Source organism: Dendrobates tinctorius, unplaced genomic scaffold, assembly GCF_039654945.1.
Source record: "Dendrobates tinctorius isolate UK_male_01 unplaced genomic scaffold, ASM3965494v1 ptg000290l, whole genome shotgun sequence".
NCBI lineage: Eukaryota > Metazoa > Chordata > Amphibia > Anura > Dendrobatidae > Dendrobates > Dendrobates tinctorius.
Window position 1 is genome coordinate 3,463,061 of NW_027361957.1, and position 19,606 is coordinate 3,482,666.

General features: G+C 39.4%; 1 protein-coding gene across 5 annotated transcripts in view; it reads right to left on the minus strand.

The window, feature by feature from the left end:
- Positions 1-2,654: 2,654 nt before the first annotated feature.
- Positions 2,655-19,606, minus strand: part of KCNC2 (potassium voltage-gated channel subfamily C member 2) — a 307,406-nt gene continuing 290,454 nt past the window's right edge. The window contains exons 5-6 of one of the 5 annotated variants that reach the window (XM_073559983.1): positions 5,255-5,348; positions 3,544-3,654 (exon numbers count right to left, since the gene is read on the minus strand). In XM_073559983.1, the coding sequence (XP_073416084.1) occupies positions 5,287-5,348 (62 nt within the window). In that variant the 3' untranslated portion in view covers positions 3,544-3,654; positions 5,255-5,286. The other 4 variants (XR_012226874.1, XM_073559985.1, XM_073559982.1 and 1 more) reach the window with 4 other exon arrangements.

The following is a 19,606-nucleotide window of genomic DNA, read 5'->3' on the forward strand; positions in this document are numbered from 1 at the left end:
CTAATCCTATCCTGTGTGATACTGACTGCTGAGCCATGTATCTAATCCTATTCTGCGTGATACTGTCTGCAGAGCCGTGTATCTAATACTATTCTGTGTGATACTGTGTGCTGAGCTGTGTATCTAATCCTATCCTGTGTGATACTGTCTGCTGAGCCATGTATCTATTCCTATCCTGTGTGATACTGACTGCTGAGCTGTGTATCTAATCCTATCCTGTGTGATACTGACTGCTGAGCCATGTGTCTAATCCTATCCTGTGTGATACTGACTGCTGAGCCATGTGTCTAATCCTCTCCTGTGTGATACTGACTGCTGAGCTGTGTATCTAATCCTATCCTGTGTGATACTGACTGCTGAGCCGTGTATCTAATCCTATCCTGTGTGATACTGGGCTCCCCCTGTAGTCTGTGTCAGAGGGTGGCCTGAGTTGGCATGGTAATAAATTGCGTTATTTCCAGCTTTACAGAAGGACGATAACACCATAGAAATGCTAAGAATAATAGGCAAAATTGTTTGGTGAATTGGAATGCGCAGGGTTAAAATTTTGCCTCACAACATAGCCTATGACGCTCTTGGGGTCCAGACGTGTGACTGTGCAAAATTTTGTGGCTGTAGCTGTGTCAGAGCATATGCCAATCCTGGACATCTACACATACATACATACATACACTTTTTCCCCATTATGTACCTAGGGGCAAAATTGTTTGGTGAATTGGAACACGCTGGGTTAAAATTTCACCTCACAACATAGCCTATGACGCTCTCGGGGACCAGATGTGTGACTGTGCAAAATTTTGTGGCTGTAGCTGCGACGGTGCAGTTGCCAATCCCGGACCTACACACATACATACATACAAACATACACACACATTGAGCTTCATATATTAGATTGTGGTTTTCCACTGCAGGCTATAATTTGTCTTAAAAATGTAAAGGGTTTTTTCCAGAAATAACATTTATAGCAAAACGATATGTCTCATAACTGTTGGTCCTACAAGTGATGCACGCACCTATTGTATCTCAAGAACGGGGCTCCAGTGTATGCAGTCTAGAAAGGAGTGTCCTTCCATGCCACCACTATTACACTTACCAGCTTATGTTTATACATGGTGTTCCCACAAAGGTGATTTAGAATACTCCAATAAATCGAGAATACATTTCCACTTACCTTATTCTTCGACTTACCTTATACTTCCACTTACCTTATAAGTATGGCACATTTATATAACATCCAACAGATCTAAAATGCTTTTTACAAAAGTAATTTATTAATCATCAAAGAAATAGGAATGCTAATGAACCTTCAATAGTTCAATATTTTATTAGCTAGACATGGACAGTTGCACAGAATAGTATAGAATTTCCAAATTAGCTGGTGGCTTAAAATGTAAATTTGAATTTATGTAAGTTTTGATATATTATAGGAGCTCCATAGTGTTGCTGGTCATTAAAGGTCCAGAACCTGAGTTTATGATCGATAGGTCAAAACACCGCTCTGAAGTGCATGAACAGAGCTGTCAACAGGCTCAGTAGAAAGTCTAGAAGTTCATAGAGAGCACTGAGAGAGTGGGTGAATAGACCCAGAGACTTGGTATCAAGCCCATTCACCAAACTTTGCTAACAGATCATACGGGAGCTGCACACTTAAGGATAGAGCTTAGGCCTCTTTCACACTTCCGTTTTTGACAATCAGTCAAGATCCGCCGATTTTGAAAAAAAACGGATCCGCCATTTTTCTTTGCGGATCCGTTTTTTTCCCCATTGACTTTCACTATTGGCGGATCTTGACGGATTGCCGTCCATTGCATCCATTTTTGTGCGGATCCGCCAAAATGTTGCTGTCCGTCAACATCCTCAAAGATTTCCAAACGGAGCTTGCAACATTTTTTTGGCCGGCGGATCCTCCAGACACTGATTTAACCCGAAATTCTGTCTGGGTGCCGGACAAAAAAAAAATTCTCTCTCTCTCTCTCTCTCCTTTTCCAGGCTGCGATTCCTTTAACATTCTTCATTTGGCAGATCCGTCAAAAAAATGGACGGGTGGCATCCGTTGTCATCAGTACTAAAACGGATCCGCTATCCGTCCTTTTGGCGGATTTTAACTGACACAAAAAACTGAAGAGTGAAAGAGGCCTTAGACAGTTCGGTAGGGGTCTCAGAAGGCAGACCCCCTCCGATCACAATCACTATACAGTTCCGATAAGAAATAAAACCTTGTTCAAAATGATAGTTACAATATAATATTTTTCATAAATCAGATCTGCTCTCTGAGTCTTGTCCTAAAGTAGCCAAGAGTATGAAAAAAAACAGTTAACATGAGCACTAACACTCCAATATCACCGATATTTTGCTCATTTCACCATAACTTCAGTATAATGAGATTGTTTTTATTCCCATAGAGCCTTGTCAATGTAACAGGATGGGCTTTAACTGTGGAATATCAATTCACGGTCTTGGCTTTTGATTTATCTAATTAACCTTATTACTGCACACTATTGCGTAGATTTCCAGTGCAAACAATCTTTAATAGTGCACTGTCTTCATGACTTTGATATTAGATTTAGATCTTGTTACATTATACAGATGTGGGTCGTATAATGACACGAATGGAAAATTCAGGCACTTGAATAAGAATGAAAAGACACCTAGAATAATTCTTTAAATAAAGGAAAAATATTTTATTTTATTAACCAAAATGTACATTATCATGGACAGAGTAACAAGTAACAATTCACATTTTTTTTATAGCACAGCACAGATAAAAAGATAAATCTTTCCTTGGCAAAAAAATAAAATGAATACTCTTATACAACAAATATTTATGCTGCTGGATCCTGTGGTGATGACAAAGCAATGGAGTTAAGCACACACTATCAATATGTTCTTGCCACCATGATTTTATCGGTAATACATTTTATCTCAAAGAATGGATGGTAAGAATTGCCAGCTATCTAACATTTTCATTTTCAATGGCAAAATAATTCCGGCATGAAATATTTTAGGATAAAGGAGCTAGTACATTACACTTATCTGATGGGTTATGGATTACAGTCCATGAGTACTAAGTGGTGGTGTCCTAGAAGGCGACATCAGAAGACACTGTGGCCTACAATGTCGAATGAGGCAGCACCACTTAGCGAACTGGAACCTACTGGACTATATATCTTCTGCAACACAAACAGCTATAAATGAGGCTAGACCTGTGTTAGACAGATCCTGATAAGTTAACATACACCTTTTATGTGCATTTCTATACAGTCTACAGCACAAACTAAAGTACTGCAGGGATTGTGAGGTAATCCAAAATGTATGGGGATTTTACACACATACATTAATCAAGAGGAACCGTACAATCGAACATGTACCTATATTGATGAAAATAGCGTATATTCCATGCTCACATTTATTTACAACTAATTTGCCAGCACAGACTTTACAGATTGTTGGCAGCTGAAACTTTTCAGTCTGTGATTGTTGCACTTTGCAGATCAAGCTGGACATCAGATCTTATCCACTACCTTGTAACATGAGATGCTTACATCTAGGGCCCATTCACCAGCAGGAGATTCCTTCCAGAATAGTCCTTGTTATGGCTAAATTCCATTGTCCCTTTTTCAGCAGTCACAAATCCATGATAAATTCCGTATAACACTGTAGTCAATAACAGCAGCACCAAATATTGTATTAATCCCTTGATTAAAATACTATACTATTGTTTTCACTGTCATAATATATCATTTCTATAGCTTAAACTATGATCATTATTGATTTTTCTATAATCTCGGACTTACAACTCATGCTATTGATTCTGGTATATACCATTAGAATTTACATTACTTAATGAATGAAAACACATTGCTTAAGTCAGGTCGGTAAAAATTCGTAAAGCATCTTTACTCACTTTCAAGCCTTTTCTACATTATGTTCTTCCTGTCACCAGCCCAAAACATCATAACTTTTATTAAAACAGGTAAGCTAAACACTGATGTCAGATGTCACAAGACCTGTAAATCAGATATTAGCATGTCCTCAAGCAGTGCGGGACTTTTTGGTGTTAAAAGGGGAGTCACATACCAGCCTATTTGCGCCATTTTCAGAGAAAGGCCAAAGATTCTTTTCAGTAATTCTCCCATATATATGTATGCTATATTACAGTATCATTAAATGTGCTGCATAGGTAATGGCCATATACTACCATAATAGAGTTTAGAAAGTGTAAATTTGACCACTCATTAAGGGTCACAATTGGGCAATAAAAAGGCAACCTGCCGCTTAACTTCAAAAATAGACAAGTAGTGAAAATGACTTCAGTGTTTAGTATATTTCATGAAAAAAAAATTGTATGTCTAAAAGTTGAATTCACAATGAGTTAAAGTGATTGCCTGGGATCAGTAAAACAGATCTGATTTTTTCCAGAATCAGTTCCACTCTTAGCCATAGAGTGTGTCCAGTATTGTAGTTCATTTCCATTCATTTTAACGAGGCTAAGCTGTAGCACCGGACACACAACATTGGCATGAGTGATACTGTTTCTGATAAAATAGAGCAATTTACCAATCCTGGAGAAGCACTTTAAGAATAGGTAACCAATCACTCATTAGCTGTTGAGGGTTCAGTAAATTTAATACACTACAAAGTTCCTACAAACTGACTAATCGTGCTGGTAGATATGGTTCAACAACAGCTAGAGTAATAAAAGTGACCTATCCTAAATGTAATAAAATTGAGCATAAATTTAACTTTAGAAATAGATGACTTGCTGCAGTAAGTGGCAATGGTTAATGGCTTTTATATCAGTTTCGAAAAGAAATAATTTACTTTCTCCATAATTCAATTCAGTAGAACATCAACCATACTTAAAGCACATAAAACACAGCAAAAACGCAAAAGAAAAGAATGCAGCCTTGAACTAGTTGTGTACAGGCACAGTTTGAGTGTTGGAAGAGAGGTGGATGAAACAGCTTAACAACTGGTTAGACAAACCAACATGAACATATATGACAAACGAATTTCAAAATAAATATTTGGTAAAACATTGACTTGAAAAAAAAAGCCAAATTTGATTCCAGATGTTTAAGGCTGGTCAAAAAAAATCCTCAATAAAATATACAGCCCTGGAAATTTAACTGAACATGCAGTACACAAGTTTCTTTCTCTAGTTTTTAGAACTTTGCATGAGGAAAATCTGAAAAACCCTTATGCAAGAAGAAGACCTTTCTAGCTTAAAATTGCAAGCCTGGATGGCAGTTACCTTTTTCACATGTATTGTGCCTTCCCAAGCCATTATGAAAGAGATCTGGCCTCTGCTTGCGTGTAACCAGTAATGACAACCTCTTTGCAGTTATCTGTGTGCAAACAACCAGAGACATTTCGGTACTCTATTACACAGTATTAAACAATGAAAAATCATCTAAAAATACCAACGGAAATTAGAAGATAAAAAACAAAATCCTACTGGCAGGACAACTGATTAGCAAATCATACGATGCCAAGCTTACGTTTGGAGCCATTTTGCAGCTCCTGTAATCTGCAACATTGCATTGAGATGATGAGTAGACGGGATGGTCCATGCAAATGGTCTGATCTGTTACATTGCGAGCTCTAAAGACAGGATTCCAGACATCTTCAGAATGGATCAGAAACTCACAAGAAATGAACGTTCAATGAAGTGTTGATTATCATTTGGAAGCACATTGGTATAGCTGTATGTCCCTGAAAATATATGTAAATATTAAATATACTGGCCGATCCATCCATACTCTATCCTTTTTATTGCCAGAAAGAAATCAGAAGGTCAGTAGATATGCACAACTCCACAGGGTATTTTACTTTATAAGCATCGCAATGAAATGTTTGAGGACAAACTGGTGTTTCCTAGCATTTCCAGTTGAGAATATGCAGTGTTTTTATGCTGTTTGGATAGAGGCTAGAGTTAATGCTACCTTGAATTATTTCCATTATGTGGTCAGTAGTACTTGAGAAAATTCTATTTGTCAGATTGGTGTAGTCTGTTTTATAAGATAGATGGGATAGGAGACCGAGAGCGTCTGAGAGGACAAGGTGAACTGTAAGGTGATGTTACTGGAGACAGTCTCAAGGCATTGCCAGTCAAGCCAGCTATGTTGTTTAAACTTCGGGATTTCTCATATCCTTTTACGAAATATTGCACAGACATCAGTTGAATTCAACCAGAAAAAGACAGAGACAAACAGTAAAATGAAATGCAATCAATTATGACTCCATCAAAAAGGTTTACGGCAACAGTAATGAAGAGCTGAGACAATTTGTAGGTCAATCGTACCCAACAAATGTAATTAATTGCACTTTATCCAAAAAGAAAATACTGGAAGAAACTAAAAATAACATTCTATTATACTTTGGGCAGTCCTTGTAGGGTCTTGATTTGACCTACAATTGTAGCAGAAACAATATGACGTTAAACTGTATGGTTAAAATGCATAATAAAATACACAAAGCAACATGTGAAATGCTGAGATCAGTCTTGGAATGTCCTTTAAAAGAAATTAGAAAAGCAAGGACTTGGGTGCAGAAGGAAACAAATTAACAAACCTTCCATTCATAAGTTATTAATTTCAAACTCTGTTGAGCTAATGCAGGCAACCATGCATTTAAGGGGAGTATTATAATGAATTTACCATTCTCTAAGGCCAGTATTTCATAAATTCAACAGCATTTCATCTATAAACAATTTAAATAAATGTTTAGTAAGAACGCCAAAGTCAATATTAACATTCATGAAATTTTTCAGTTATCCTGTACTTGGTGATAGATGTAGATTAAAAGAAACAAGATAAATTTGTAATATGAAAAATCATTTCCCAAATCCTTAAACGTTCATTAATTGTTAGCACAAGTTTACTTTTTCATATATTTTTCAAAGCATCCCTCATTGTGAAGTATCGCCATCGGATGACTTTACCCTATTTTTAAGCTTTTCGATCATGCTTTCACTACATATGATATGACATCATTGAACAAATAAATTCATTGCTACTGGCAAATACAGTAACCTTTTCAGAAATGCATTTTTGCTTGGATAATATTTATTTTCAGCACAGTTATCTCATCCAAATTGCTCTCAGAAATCAAAACAGTGAATTAAAAGAACAAAGCAGGTAAACTGGAAATCACTTCAAAATATATGGTACTGAAGTGTCACAAATATATTTTTAATTTGTAATGTACTTTATTCTTCTTCTTCTTCTGTAACCTGTACTATGAATATTATCACTGTGAATTAAAAGTAATTTGCAAAACATCTTATTTTCTGAATATTTTTTGCAATTGTGACATTTTACCATGTAATTTATGAAAATTGTACCCAGCGGGTCCAAATTTCATTTAAGCCAAAATGAACACATTTTTTTTTGTAAATTGTAAATAATATTATTTTGTGCTGCACAGATGTATGAGAGCTACATTTGTCATTGAGCTACTTCCTGAGGGCATTGTGATCACTCAGTTAAGGTGGTTCTTTTATATATATATACAATCCTTTCCTAGCTCAAATTTTAAAATCAAAATCTAATATCATGTTCTAAAATTTAAAGCTCCACCATTCATTAAAATTTATGATATAGTCTTAAAGGGTTATTTCTGAATGTTACAAAATTTCATTGTTTCATGTTGCACTAAATATTCAACTAGTAAATTTTCAGATGTTAAGGAGTTCACTCTATTATTAGTCTTGCATGTGCATTATTCTCATTAGAAAAATTTGTGGGAGGATAGGAGTAGTAGCCTGCGCTGCTGTGCCAGGTTGAAAAAATCTGGAGGATGTGATAAGGGTATTTTATGTAGCTTGTGAGATTAGATCATGTGGTTCTCCTGATGAAGCAGTTGGTTCAACTTGGAAACGTGTTCAGATAAACCGCATGAGCTAATCCCTCATCACATCCTACGGATTTTTTGAACCTAGCACACCAGTGCTTTAGGTACTGCAGCAGCTGTCACACCTTGATTCCTCAATTGTTGGTTAAACAACCCCCAAAAGGTGAGCAATTCCTATAAATCTCACGTAAGCCAATTTCTCCACCAGATCTTATTGTGCTTGGTATTCCCCCTCATTCTCTATAGAAAGGGAGTTTATAAAAAAACAGGCAGAGTGAAGATAGACAATATTGGTTCCAGGATCATGAGGATTATCAGCAGCTGGACCAAAGCTGATCATGTTTTATGGCTTGTCTAATTCTAAAAAGGCTAACTGTAAAAAAAACCCTTTAAGATTAGGCATGCTCCTCTCACCCAGTCTGGCTACAAATGCCAGTCTTCATGTAAAGTGATGCCTTGTTGAAAAGACAAACCAAAACTGCAATGAAAAATGTCCTTCTAGTTTGATGGCCCTCTACAAAAAAACTGTACATGCGATTGAAAATGTATCTTCAATACAATTTATATCAAGACAAATCTTTAAAAAAAAGTTGGTCTAATAAAAATTATGGTCATATAAGATATCCAAATGCTAACAAGAATATTTCTTAATTTTGGACATTTAAGAGTTACTTTCCTTTCAGCTATCTCTCCCTACCTAAGAAATTGTTTATTCACTAGCATTCAATTACAACCACTTCGTGGTTGTGACTTCACCAAGTGGCCCTTGCGACAATTTAGGAAAATGTACTTGCAGGACAATAGGCGAGCATTTGCATAGCTGATCAGGCAACCACCACCACACCTCCAGCTTCTTATTTTAAAAGCCAAAAGATCCCGATTTTTATGTTCTCCAGGAGCCGACTTGCAGACCTGGTATACACTGCCATTTTTCTCAGCATTTGCACATGACCACATGGACCAGTTCGACAAGGCAGGTGTAAGCATGACGTAGTCACATCGATTATCCTTAATTTTATACCAATAGCGCTACTGATGCATTTGTAAATTGTAGTGCTTTTGTTCTTTAGTTCTGCAATTAACAAAGCTTCTGATTGCTTGCTAGAGGGATTGGTTTCACTTTGCACAAGCTTCGTTTTCATATTAAAATACTTTGTTGTTGCAGTAGAACTTGTCTTTTCTGTTGTTCAATAGCAGCATAATAATCATCTGCATTAAGAGCAGAGGCACCAACAAGACAATGCAATGGCAATGGATTGTTGCCTTGAAATCTGAAATGGACTGAAAAAGAAAAGGGTGTGAAATGTCTTTGTGACCACTATTTGTCCACAGGATGATGCTACAAATGTGTGAGCAATGATGGTGTATTGAAATGTTTGTCCTTATAGTGACAACCTTGCATCCTGAATAATGCCTCAGGTTTCCTTTGGTTAAGTAAAAATAATGCTACGCCTGATGTGCACTGGAAGCCAATCGTACTTGGCACTTTTAAAACAAAAAAGTCCTCAGGGTCTTTACTTTTTTGTCATCATGTTCATTACTATCACTGCTGATTTCACTTCTGCCAGTTCATATTTGCTGGAACAGTTGTGCTAAGATTTGCACCTTCTTTCACCTGATCCATATTGTATATTTTGGAAATTTTTGATCATGATTCTAACTTTTCCAATATTCACTAAGAGCCTCTTACTGTATCAACATTTGCCTTGCCATTCCTCTGTTGCAATATACGATACTTCTGCCCAGTTGACTTCAGATAAAATGGTTCCCAAGACAAGCTTTCTAAGTGCTGGCTATAGATGACAAGTGATTTGGTTATAGTACCACTCCTTTAATATAAGTGGCTTCTTGTGTGAATCACAAACCAGCAACCAAGTCCATTGTGCCTGAGGCCTACATCTGAATAATGGAGCCATGGACAAAACTTTAGCCCACTCTGTCAAATTGTGCTGTATCCAGATGACTTTGATTCGCGTTCCCTGCCCAACATTTTTCTCTTTAAAAGAACTCATAAGGCTGATTTGTAGACGAAGAGGTGCCTAAGCATGGAAACAATATCCATAAAATTCAGTTTTATTCCATCACTATAGACATATTACAAACTCCAGACAGAGCCCACAAACAGCACAAGCACTTACAGCTTACATGTTTGAGAAATAATCAGTACTATTAGTCTTGTTGTATTTAGTTAAAGCAGATCTATCAGCGTAATAAGTATTGTGTTGAAAATTATTCAAACACAACTGCAAATTTGTTTTCAAAGTTTGCAAACAAAATTTGTCAAATTGCCAAACTTTTTGGCTTTTTGCCATGAACAAATCAAATTAAAATAATTTTAATAGCTTGACACAACTAATAGAACAAGTAGTTTCTACAAATTGAATGCAATCTGTCACTTTTGATGACTACAGCGTCAGAGTTATTCAACCCTCTGAATAGAATCCATCATAAGACTACACACCTGGTTTTGTATGCCAGTTTTAATGATGGGTGTGCAGGTGTAAGATATGCATAATTCATGAAAAGGCAACAACACGTAATGAATTAGACACATATTAAAAGTGGCATATGCCCCCCCTTCAGTTACTGGGCCTGGCGTACATTTCTGATGTAAGTTACGCCATTAGAGTGGCATAACCTATAAAGAATTTGTCGGCTTGGCATTGTTACTCTCCCATCCCCCTTTTGCCCAATTTTGGTGGATCTGGCTGGGACTAGGGTAAAAGCATAAAACATATTGCCAAATTTTGGCAGAGGATAGCTTTTGGCAAAATTTTTGTAGCTTTTCAAAGTGTTCTACAACAGAAATTTGTCGAAAACACTTTGATTAATTGAATCCATAGTTAAAAAACATAAAGTTAAAGCAATATTGGCTAGACTACCTGGCAGAAAGAGAGAAAGAGGAAACTGTCAATGAATGCCACCAGGTCCTTTAGGAGGCAGAAACCTTTAACTACAACATATCACCAGCAATACTTGGTGGCTGTAGGCACCGAGGTTCCAGTTTACACATTAAGGTGTATATTAAACACTGAAGTTCTCCCAGCCCGAACTTCAAGACGTACACCTCTGCTAACCTTAAATCACATGAAAAATTGGCACCAGGAAGCTAAAAAAGCAAATAAATAAATCACAGACATATTTAGATACTGTTTAGTAAAGCAGTGAAGCAAGACTGGACGTTTTTAGGTCTATGGATGAGAAATATGTCTGGAGAAGGAATGAAGAATGATAACAATGTCCATGCCTACACTGAAGTAGGGCAGTGGGTTGTTGATGCTCTGTGGTTTTTTTGCTTCCTCTAGGACTAGAAACTGTAGCATGTGGAGGTCAAGATTAATTGAATTAAAGGGAATCTGTCACCCCTTTTTTAGAGATATCAAACAATGATATCATTCAATTGTGTGTCACATAAGGATTCTCTTAGTACTTTGCTCTACACAAGAAGAAATGCGTAGAGCAAGACAGGGAGGGGGGAGCAGGTGAATAAGCCCCGCCCATCAGACCGGACCCCGGCAGTTTACATACATCTGAACCAATATAAACAAGGTATTTATGCATGAAAGGTGCGGGGTCAGGGGGAAGCAAAAGTACTAAGAGAATCCTTATGTGACACACAATTGAATGATATCATTGTATGATATCTCAAAAAAGGAGTGACAGATTCCCTTTAAGTTTTGTAAGGAAGCTGAAGTGTGAGCATTATTAGACCTATCAACATGACAACGATCCCAAGCATACCTAAAAGTCCACTTCTGGAAGATTCTATAATGTCAGACACATTGCCTGACTTGGGATCTGAAGACATTGACTGTAGCACTCAAACTCAAGAATATTAGTGAACTAAAGGTCATTGGCAATGAGAATTGGGTTTAGATGTCTTAGGAACACTGCGAGAAGTTGGTGTCAGTCAATTCACAAGATTTGCTGCAGGTCATAACAAGCAAAGTATGCTCTACTAAGGGCTAAAGATGCATGTCATGAAAGGTTGAATAATATTGAGACAACAGTAGTCATTAAATATGGAATTTTGTGTTGAATTTGAAAAAGCCACTTTTTATATTAGCTGTGTTAAGTTATTTACATTGTCCTTGTTTGCTTGGCTTATTGCAAGTAGCATAAAATTTGTTTATATTTACTAATTAACCTAATTTGCAATTGGAGTGAATTGTAATTGGAATTGTATATTGCACCTATAGGGAAATGCTGTTAAAACGGCATAAAAATGTGTTGTTTGACTACTAGGAGCTCTAAAAGAATCAGACACATAATTTTGAGTCCAGTTTATTCAAGAGAGCACACTGACTGTGCATACACAGGAGCCTGTCAATAACTGTCTACTACAAATCATGTGTATTGCGTAATTGCGTATTTTTTCAGGTCTCATAGTAGCCAAACTCCATAAACTTCCAAACTTCCATATTGGCAACTAGCAATACTAAATAAATTGAAAAAAAACATATGTGAAACAAACAAATAATGAATACAGTCAGTCCCTGAGTTATGTATCTATGACTTACATTTGCAAAGTCATAATGCTGTGAAGTTGAGACGTTCACCATGTGTTTACTGCGTGCAGTGACCTCTAAAGCCTGGATGCAGTGAAGAGGTCAGAAGAGGCCAGAGATGCAGTGCATGCCAGTGGAAATAAGATGACCCGATGCAAGTAGCTGGATGGCAGGAGAGGTGAGCGATGAGGAGAGCATTGATAAAAAAAATCCAATACCTCATTACTAAACTTTCTGGCTGCCCTGCTGGTCGTTGCCTGCTGTCCAGTCCTCTACTTTCCACTGTTGTGAGTGCCACATCTCAGGCCTCCTAAATATAGGACAGGACTTCTGGTGTGTCCAAGCCTCAGAGATCATTGCGTGACATAAGGTTGTAGTGATGTTTTGATGTCACGAAGTTTGGATTTTACAACATGCAATGACCTCCGAGGCATGGTTGTGAGTTGAAGTCCTGGCCAATAATGCAGAGATTGGAGGTGTAGTCTGTGACAGTGGAATAAAGATGACCAGATGGCATGCAGGGAGCAGTGGGATAATCGAAGAGGTGAGCGATCAAGTGAGTTTTGGTCTTTATTGTTGTTTAAGCCTTACCGCAGCTTTGTACCTGTTTAAACTTACATTACAAATTCAACTTATGAACAAACCTACAGAATATATTTTGTTCAAAACCTAGTGACTGCCTGTATATTACAAATTTTTCAGAATATACATTATATATTTGCTGACTATATATTAAACACTATTGAAGGGTGGAGCTTTATTTTAAAAGAGTTCATCGCATTTAGAAAATAGCACTTTGTTATAAGTTTGCCTTTAAAGAGACTCTGTCACGAGGTTTTGGATGCCTTACCTTACAGCAACATAAACTAGATGCAGATACTTTGATTCCAGTGGTGTGCCACTTACTGAGAATCTAGATGTTGTTTGATAAAACACTGTTTTATCTCCTGTATAAAAGGATGAGTTCCTGCTATGTAAACCTCAAAATTCAAGACCTCCGGTCATCACCCCCCCCCAACCAATGATTGTGAATTTTCTACCTATGCACAGTGCAGGCACAAAACTGTCAATCAATGAAGGAGGAAAGGTTAGACAGAGCTAGTCACTTAGAAAACTAGGAGATTATCCATTGATATTACAAAAACTACAAAAATAAACCCCTTAAAGTGACCCAATACTGGAACCAAGGGTCTTTGTTACTATTTTATGCTGCCCTAAGATTGGGAATCATAAACCTGCTGACAGACTCCACCTACATCTGTAAGTGTCGTTAGATTTAATTTTTACATGTTCAAGCAAACGTGTTGCCCATAAATTACAGTTCCTGAAATCTCACATTGGAAATCAGATTTATTCACAGAAAATACGGTAAATGTCTCAATATGTTATTTCAAAGATCAATGAATACATAAAACTTTTTGCACTTTTGCTAACATATGCTTGGTCTCGTTATATCTATAATTCTAGCTTTCACCATAATATGGCTAATAGGAGATGACATTAAAAGTTAATGTTCGTAGTTAAACACTTTAGAGTTCATCAGTAGATATCATCTCCATAAAAATCAGTTATTTTTTAAATTTATTGAGGCTATTGAACTAATCTGAAATTAAAATACAGTCTATAGCTGAACTCGAAGTCTGAAAATCTTGTCAGTTGATATATTTCTATCTTTTTTGTGTTTGATACTAAAAACTGACCAGTGTACCTGGTATTGTTGTATTCATGTTAGTGTACTGACAGATTTTTTCCCTCTATTATATACAGTGCTGTGCAAATTAATTGGGACAAAGGATTTTTTTTAAGTAAAATCGTAAGTTGGTTACCAGTCAGTGATTCAAACCAGTTTTAACTGCTCTGAACAGGCACTCACACCTGTTCAAAGCAGTTAAAACTGGTTTGAATCACTGCCTGGTAACCAACTTACGATTTTACTTAAAAAATGCTTTGTCCCAATTAATTTGCACAGCACTGTATTGTATCTATCAGGTATTTATCAAGCCTAAAAGACCTTCAAGTGTCACTTTTTTTTTACTTTTGGAGTTTTTACGCCTGTCTTGGACAGTTTTGTTAAAATGGGTGAAGCTAGGGTAGTACAAGGCCTGACAAACACCCCCATCTAATTCTTCAAAATGCATGCCACATCAGTGGCACAAGTTTCAGCAAAAATGTACTCCAGTGACTGAAGTATGCCGGTTGTGAAGTGCAGATAATTCAGTAGCATGCGCATGTTAATGAATTAGGCATATCTTACTCCTGCAGTCCTGTACATTATCACTGGTGTGCCATAGGCATGTCAGTCTTAATGAAACAGACCAAAAATCTATAGCTAATGAAACAGCATTTTATGTGGCAATACAAATGGTTTGTCTGGGTCAGCTGGAAATTACCATTTTTTTACTTTTTTCCATACAAATTTGGCAGGAAAATGTGGGTGCGTCTTATAGTCTGAATGTAGCATGCCGTGGTGGCAGAGGAGTGGGGTCACAGGAGGCAGGAGCAGGGTCACAGCTGCAGGAAGCAAGTGGCAGCAGGAGTGGGTTGATGCTGTGGGCCCTGGGTTGGGAGGAGGAGTGTCCTGGTGATGTAAGGCAGTAACCATTGATCTTCTTGCTGTGGACTTCAGGAAAATGGTACTGGCGCATGCACAGATTTAGATCGCGGCTCAATGATGAGCCGAGATCTCAATCTGCATATGTGTGATCACCATTTTCATTAAGCTCACCACTTGGAGCTCAATGTGAATACCGGGGACACTGCTCCTGCCTTGCACTGCCAACATTTTACTGAAGCCCACTGCCAGGATATCAATGGCTCCTGACTCGCATCGCCAGGCCACCCCCTCCTCCCAGCCCAGGACCCGCCGCAGCATTGCCCCAGTCCTGCGGCCACTGGCTTCCTGCAGCGCTGACCCTGCTCCTGCCTCTTGTGACCCCCCTGCATCGCCGCTAACCCCAGTAAGCTAAATTCAATCTTAAAGAAGGACCTCTATTTTCATATTAAAAATACTTTTTTTCCTAGGTTCATCCTCTGAATTTGGGGAGCATCTTATGGTCTTGTGTGTCATATAGGCAGAAAAATACGGTAATATATGTGTGGTCCACCAATATCAGGAAAAATAAAATACTGTCTACCATATATTGACAAGTGGGTATTCTATTCTACATCGTCAGGTATAAGCATCACCAATCCTGGGAGAATTATACGATTGCCCTTACTCTTCATGAAACAAATTTGGTTTTTTTTAAGCGATCTATTTAATATTCCCAATTGTCTTTCTAAATTGTAGCCAACTCAAGTCTGGTAAGCACCATCTTCATAAATTCCACTAATTCTAAAAGTAACTATCGACAGTATATTAGGGCTCTTACGCTTTACGCACGCATTTCATAGGAAATTCGACATTTCATCAGCCAAATACAGTAAATTTACAGCAAGAATAGAATAGATAGATAGATAGATAGATAGATAGATAGAAAGATGTCATTGACATATACAGCTGTGTGAAAATGTGTTTGCCACTTCCTGATTTCTTATTAATTTGCATGTTTGTCACACTGAAATGTTTCAGCTCACCAAACAAATCAAATTTAAATGTTAGGCAAAAATAACACACGTAAACACAAAATGCAGTTTTTAAATGAATGCCTTTATTATTAAGGGAATAAAGAAATCAAAACCCCCAAACCTTCAGGGCTCTGTGTGAAAAAGTGATTGCCCCCTCTCTTAAAACATAACTGTGGTTTATCACATCATTGGAAAGATGAGTTCAAATTCCCTAGCCACACGCAGGCCTGATTACTACTGCACCCGGTCTCAATCAAGAAATCACTTAAATATGACCTGCCTGACAAAGTGAAATAGACTAAAAGATCCTCAAAAGCTAGACATCATGCCGTGATCCAAAGAATTCTGTAAAAAATAAGAAACAAAGTAATTGGGATCTCTCAGTCTGGAAAAGGTTATAAAGCCATTTCTCAAGCTTTGGGACTACAGTGAACCTCAGTGAGAGCCATTATCCATGTAATGCTGTTTGTAATGTAATGTATTAATGCTGTTCATAATGTTTTGTTTGTAATGCTGTTGTAACGCTGCTGTGATACCATAATTTCCCTTGGGATCAATAAAGTGTATCGTATCGTAAATGGTGAAAACATGGAACAGTGGTGAACCTTCCCAAGAGTGGGCGGCCAACCAAAATTACCCCAAGAGTGCAGTGATGACTCATTCAAGAGGTCATAAAAGACCCCACAACAACATCCAAACAACTATAAGTCTCACTTGCCTCAGTTAAGGTCAGTGTTTATGACTTTACCATAAGAAAGAGATGGGCAAAAGTGACATGTATTGCAGAATTCCAAAATGAAAAGCACAATAATAACATAATGGCTCATTTTAGTTTTGCCAGAAAACATCTTGATGATCCCCATGTCTTTTGTGAGAAAGTGGACTGTGGACTGGCGAGACAAAAGTTAAACTTTTTGGAATGTGTATGTCCCATTGCATCGGGACATAGAAGTAACACAGCATTTCTGAAAAAGAAAATCACACCATCAGTAAAATATTGGTGTATCAGTGTGATGATCTGGGGCTATTTTGCTACTTCAGGACCAGGAAGACTTGCTGTGGTAAATAGAACCATGAATTCTGAAGGAGCATGTCCTGCCGACTGTTCATGACCTCAAACTCAAGTGCACTTGGGTTATGCAGCAGGACAATGATCCAAAACACACCAGCAAATTCACCTCTGTATGGCTTAAGAAAAACAAAATTAAGACTTTGGAGTGGCCTAGTCATAGTACTGGACTTAATCAAATTTGCACTAACTGTTGTGCTATTTTGTAATAAAGATCATTTATTATTATTACATTTGTCTTATCATCTCATTTGATGTTGATATTTTGTAAGTATATATCAAATCTTTTTATATCTATTTTTTATTTTATTTTCCATTGTTTTTATTAATTCCTCACCCTGTCCACTTTACCTTCCACCATACCCAGTGTTTTCAGTAGTACACCCGAAGTGCGCAGAGCGGGCTCTGTTCACACACAGAGGTGCCGCAACAAAAACATACAAAAAGGCTGAGCCTGTTAGAGTCACAGGCCTCAGATAAATGCACACACGGTATAAGGTCACAGGAGCAGGAACTAAGACAGAGGGGCTGCGTCCTTCTAGATCTACCGTGTGTGCGATGTTATTACTGCGAATGCCAAGAAGGGCTGCAACTGCAGCGCGGCGCAGGACACTGCCGCTGGACGATACAGCTACAAAGCAGGCGCTATGTCGGACGCTAGCGCAGAGGTGCGGTGTGCACAGTGGCCTAAAGCTTGCCACAGACTGGCGCAGACTACTGAACTAATTCCCTAACCACATGCGTAATATCAGAGGGAAGGGGTTTCATAATAAGTCAGTTACCAGAATCATACATCCGTCACCATTCACACATAGCACTATAGTCTATACTAGCGCATGGCGGAACGGCCATGCGCGCTTTTTATAGCAGCCGGGACCTTCCGGAAGCTTCCAGATCTCCGAGATGGACCAATGAGATCTGGAGCAGGACCTGAGCACATGACTCCCGATCTCCAATGGGAAACCGTCTCATGAGCATGCTCAGTAGGAGGACAGAGGGACTTAGCCCCGGAGAGATTAGCTGCAAGGCAATCTCCTCTGCGGTAGATAAAGAGCAAGAGACCGCAGAATGTAAGGGTCTGGATTCCTGCAGAGCAGACGCAGGAACCTGACTCCTAACATTACCCCCCCTAGGGCCCCCTCCTCTCTGAGCCTTCCAATCCACCACCCTGTGCCCATCCGAGGCATAGGCCTCAGACTCGTCCGAAGGCAAGTCTGATGTCCCGTAGGTGACACAGAAAACCGGGACACGTGGAAGGTATCAGAGGCGGCAAGATCGCCAGGTTTAAGAAGGGACACGTGGGAGACAACAGGAGCAGCAAAACTGCCCGGAGCATAAGTTGAAGTGGGACGCCACGGTGTGTCGGCGGACGTCTCCACTCTCTGTATAAGGAAGCTTACCCGAGCACACGAGGAGCATGCCTGAATATATTTCTTACTGTCCCGAGCCCTGTGCGGCCACCAATACGACCCTGCCAGGAGTTTTGTGGTCTGCATGTAGCCACAGTGACCACCTGCCCTGGACGCGTGTGCCCACGCGAGGACCTTCGGCCGAAGGCGAAGGGGGACAAAAGTCTTGCCCGGCGGCACAGAGTTTGGCCATTGCGGGGCCCCGTTATCGTGGTGAACAGAGTGCTGACAGTGGCAGCCACAAGTGGAACTTAGTGTCGGATGCGCCTCGAGACTGGTACGAGACACCTCCATGGGCTCTGGGAGTGAACACTCTGGCTCAGGTGATTCCAGAGGTTCAAAGAGGTTGGGAGCCGGAGTAACCTTCCATCTGGATTGAGCACGCTCCAGTCCACGCTCCGAAAAACGGAGATCAATACGGGTGGCAATGGCAATCAGCACCTCCAGACTTGCAGGAACCTCTCTGGTAGAAAGAGCATCCTTAACATGCTCAGCTAAACCTCTCCAAAACACAGGGATGAGGGCTTTGTCAGACCACTCCAGCTCGGAAGCCAGTGTCCGAAATCGAACGGCATCCTGACTAACTGAGAGGGATCCCTGAATCAAAGCCAGTAGCTGTAGAGAGATGTTGTGCATGACCCGTGGTCCCAGGAAGACCTGCTTAATAGCTGTTAAAAACTGTGCAGCGGTCCGAACCTCTGGGTCACAGAGCTCCCATAGTGGTGTAGCCCACTCCAACGCCTTGCCCGACAGAAGGAAAACAATAAACCCCACCTTGGCCCGCTCCATAGGGAATCTCGCAGCCAGTAACTCCAGCTGGATAGAGCACTGGCTGACGAAACCCCTACTGGAGGCGCCATCGCCAGAAAATTTATCGGGCAACGGGAGGCGGGTAACTGTCGGCGCGTGGGAGGACGTGGACATACGAGAAACCGTCTCTGCGATCGCCTGTACAGCAGCCTCCGAAGACTTCGCCACTGCGATAACACTCTCAAGAGTAGCCAACTGGCCCCTCTAGCTGGCGAATGCACTGAAGGAGTTGCTGCTGATCTGCCATCACTCGCCAGACCCTGGCGCTAGTATAATGTTAGGAACTGCAGAACGCACTAAATAAAAATAATAATAAAGTGCGTTCGCCGCTCGGGGTCCACCGTGCAGTAGGTGTTACAACCGCTGCTGAGTAATGGCAGACGAGCAAT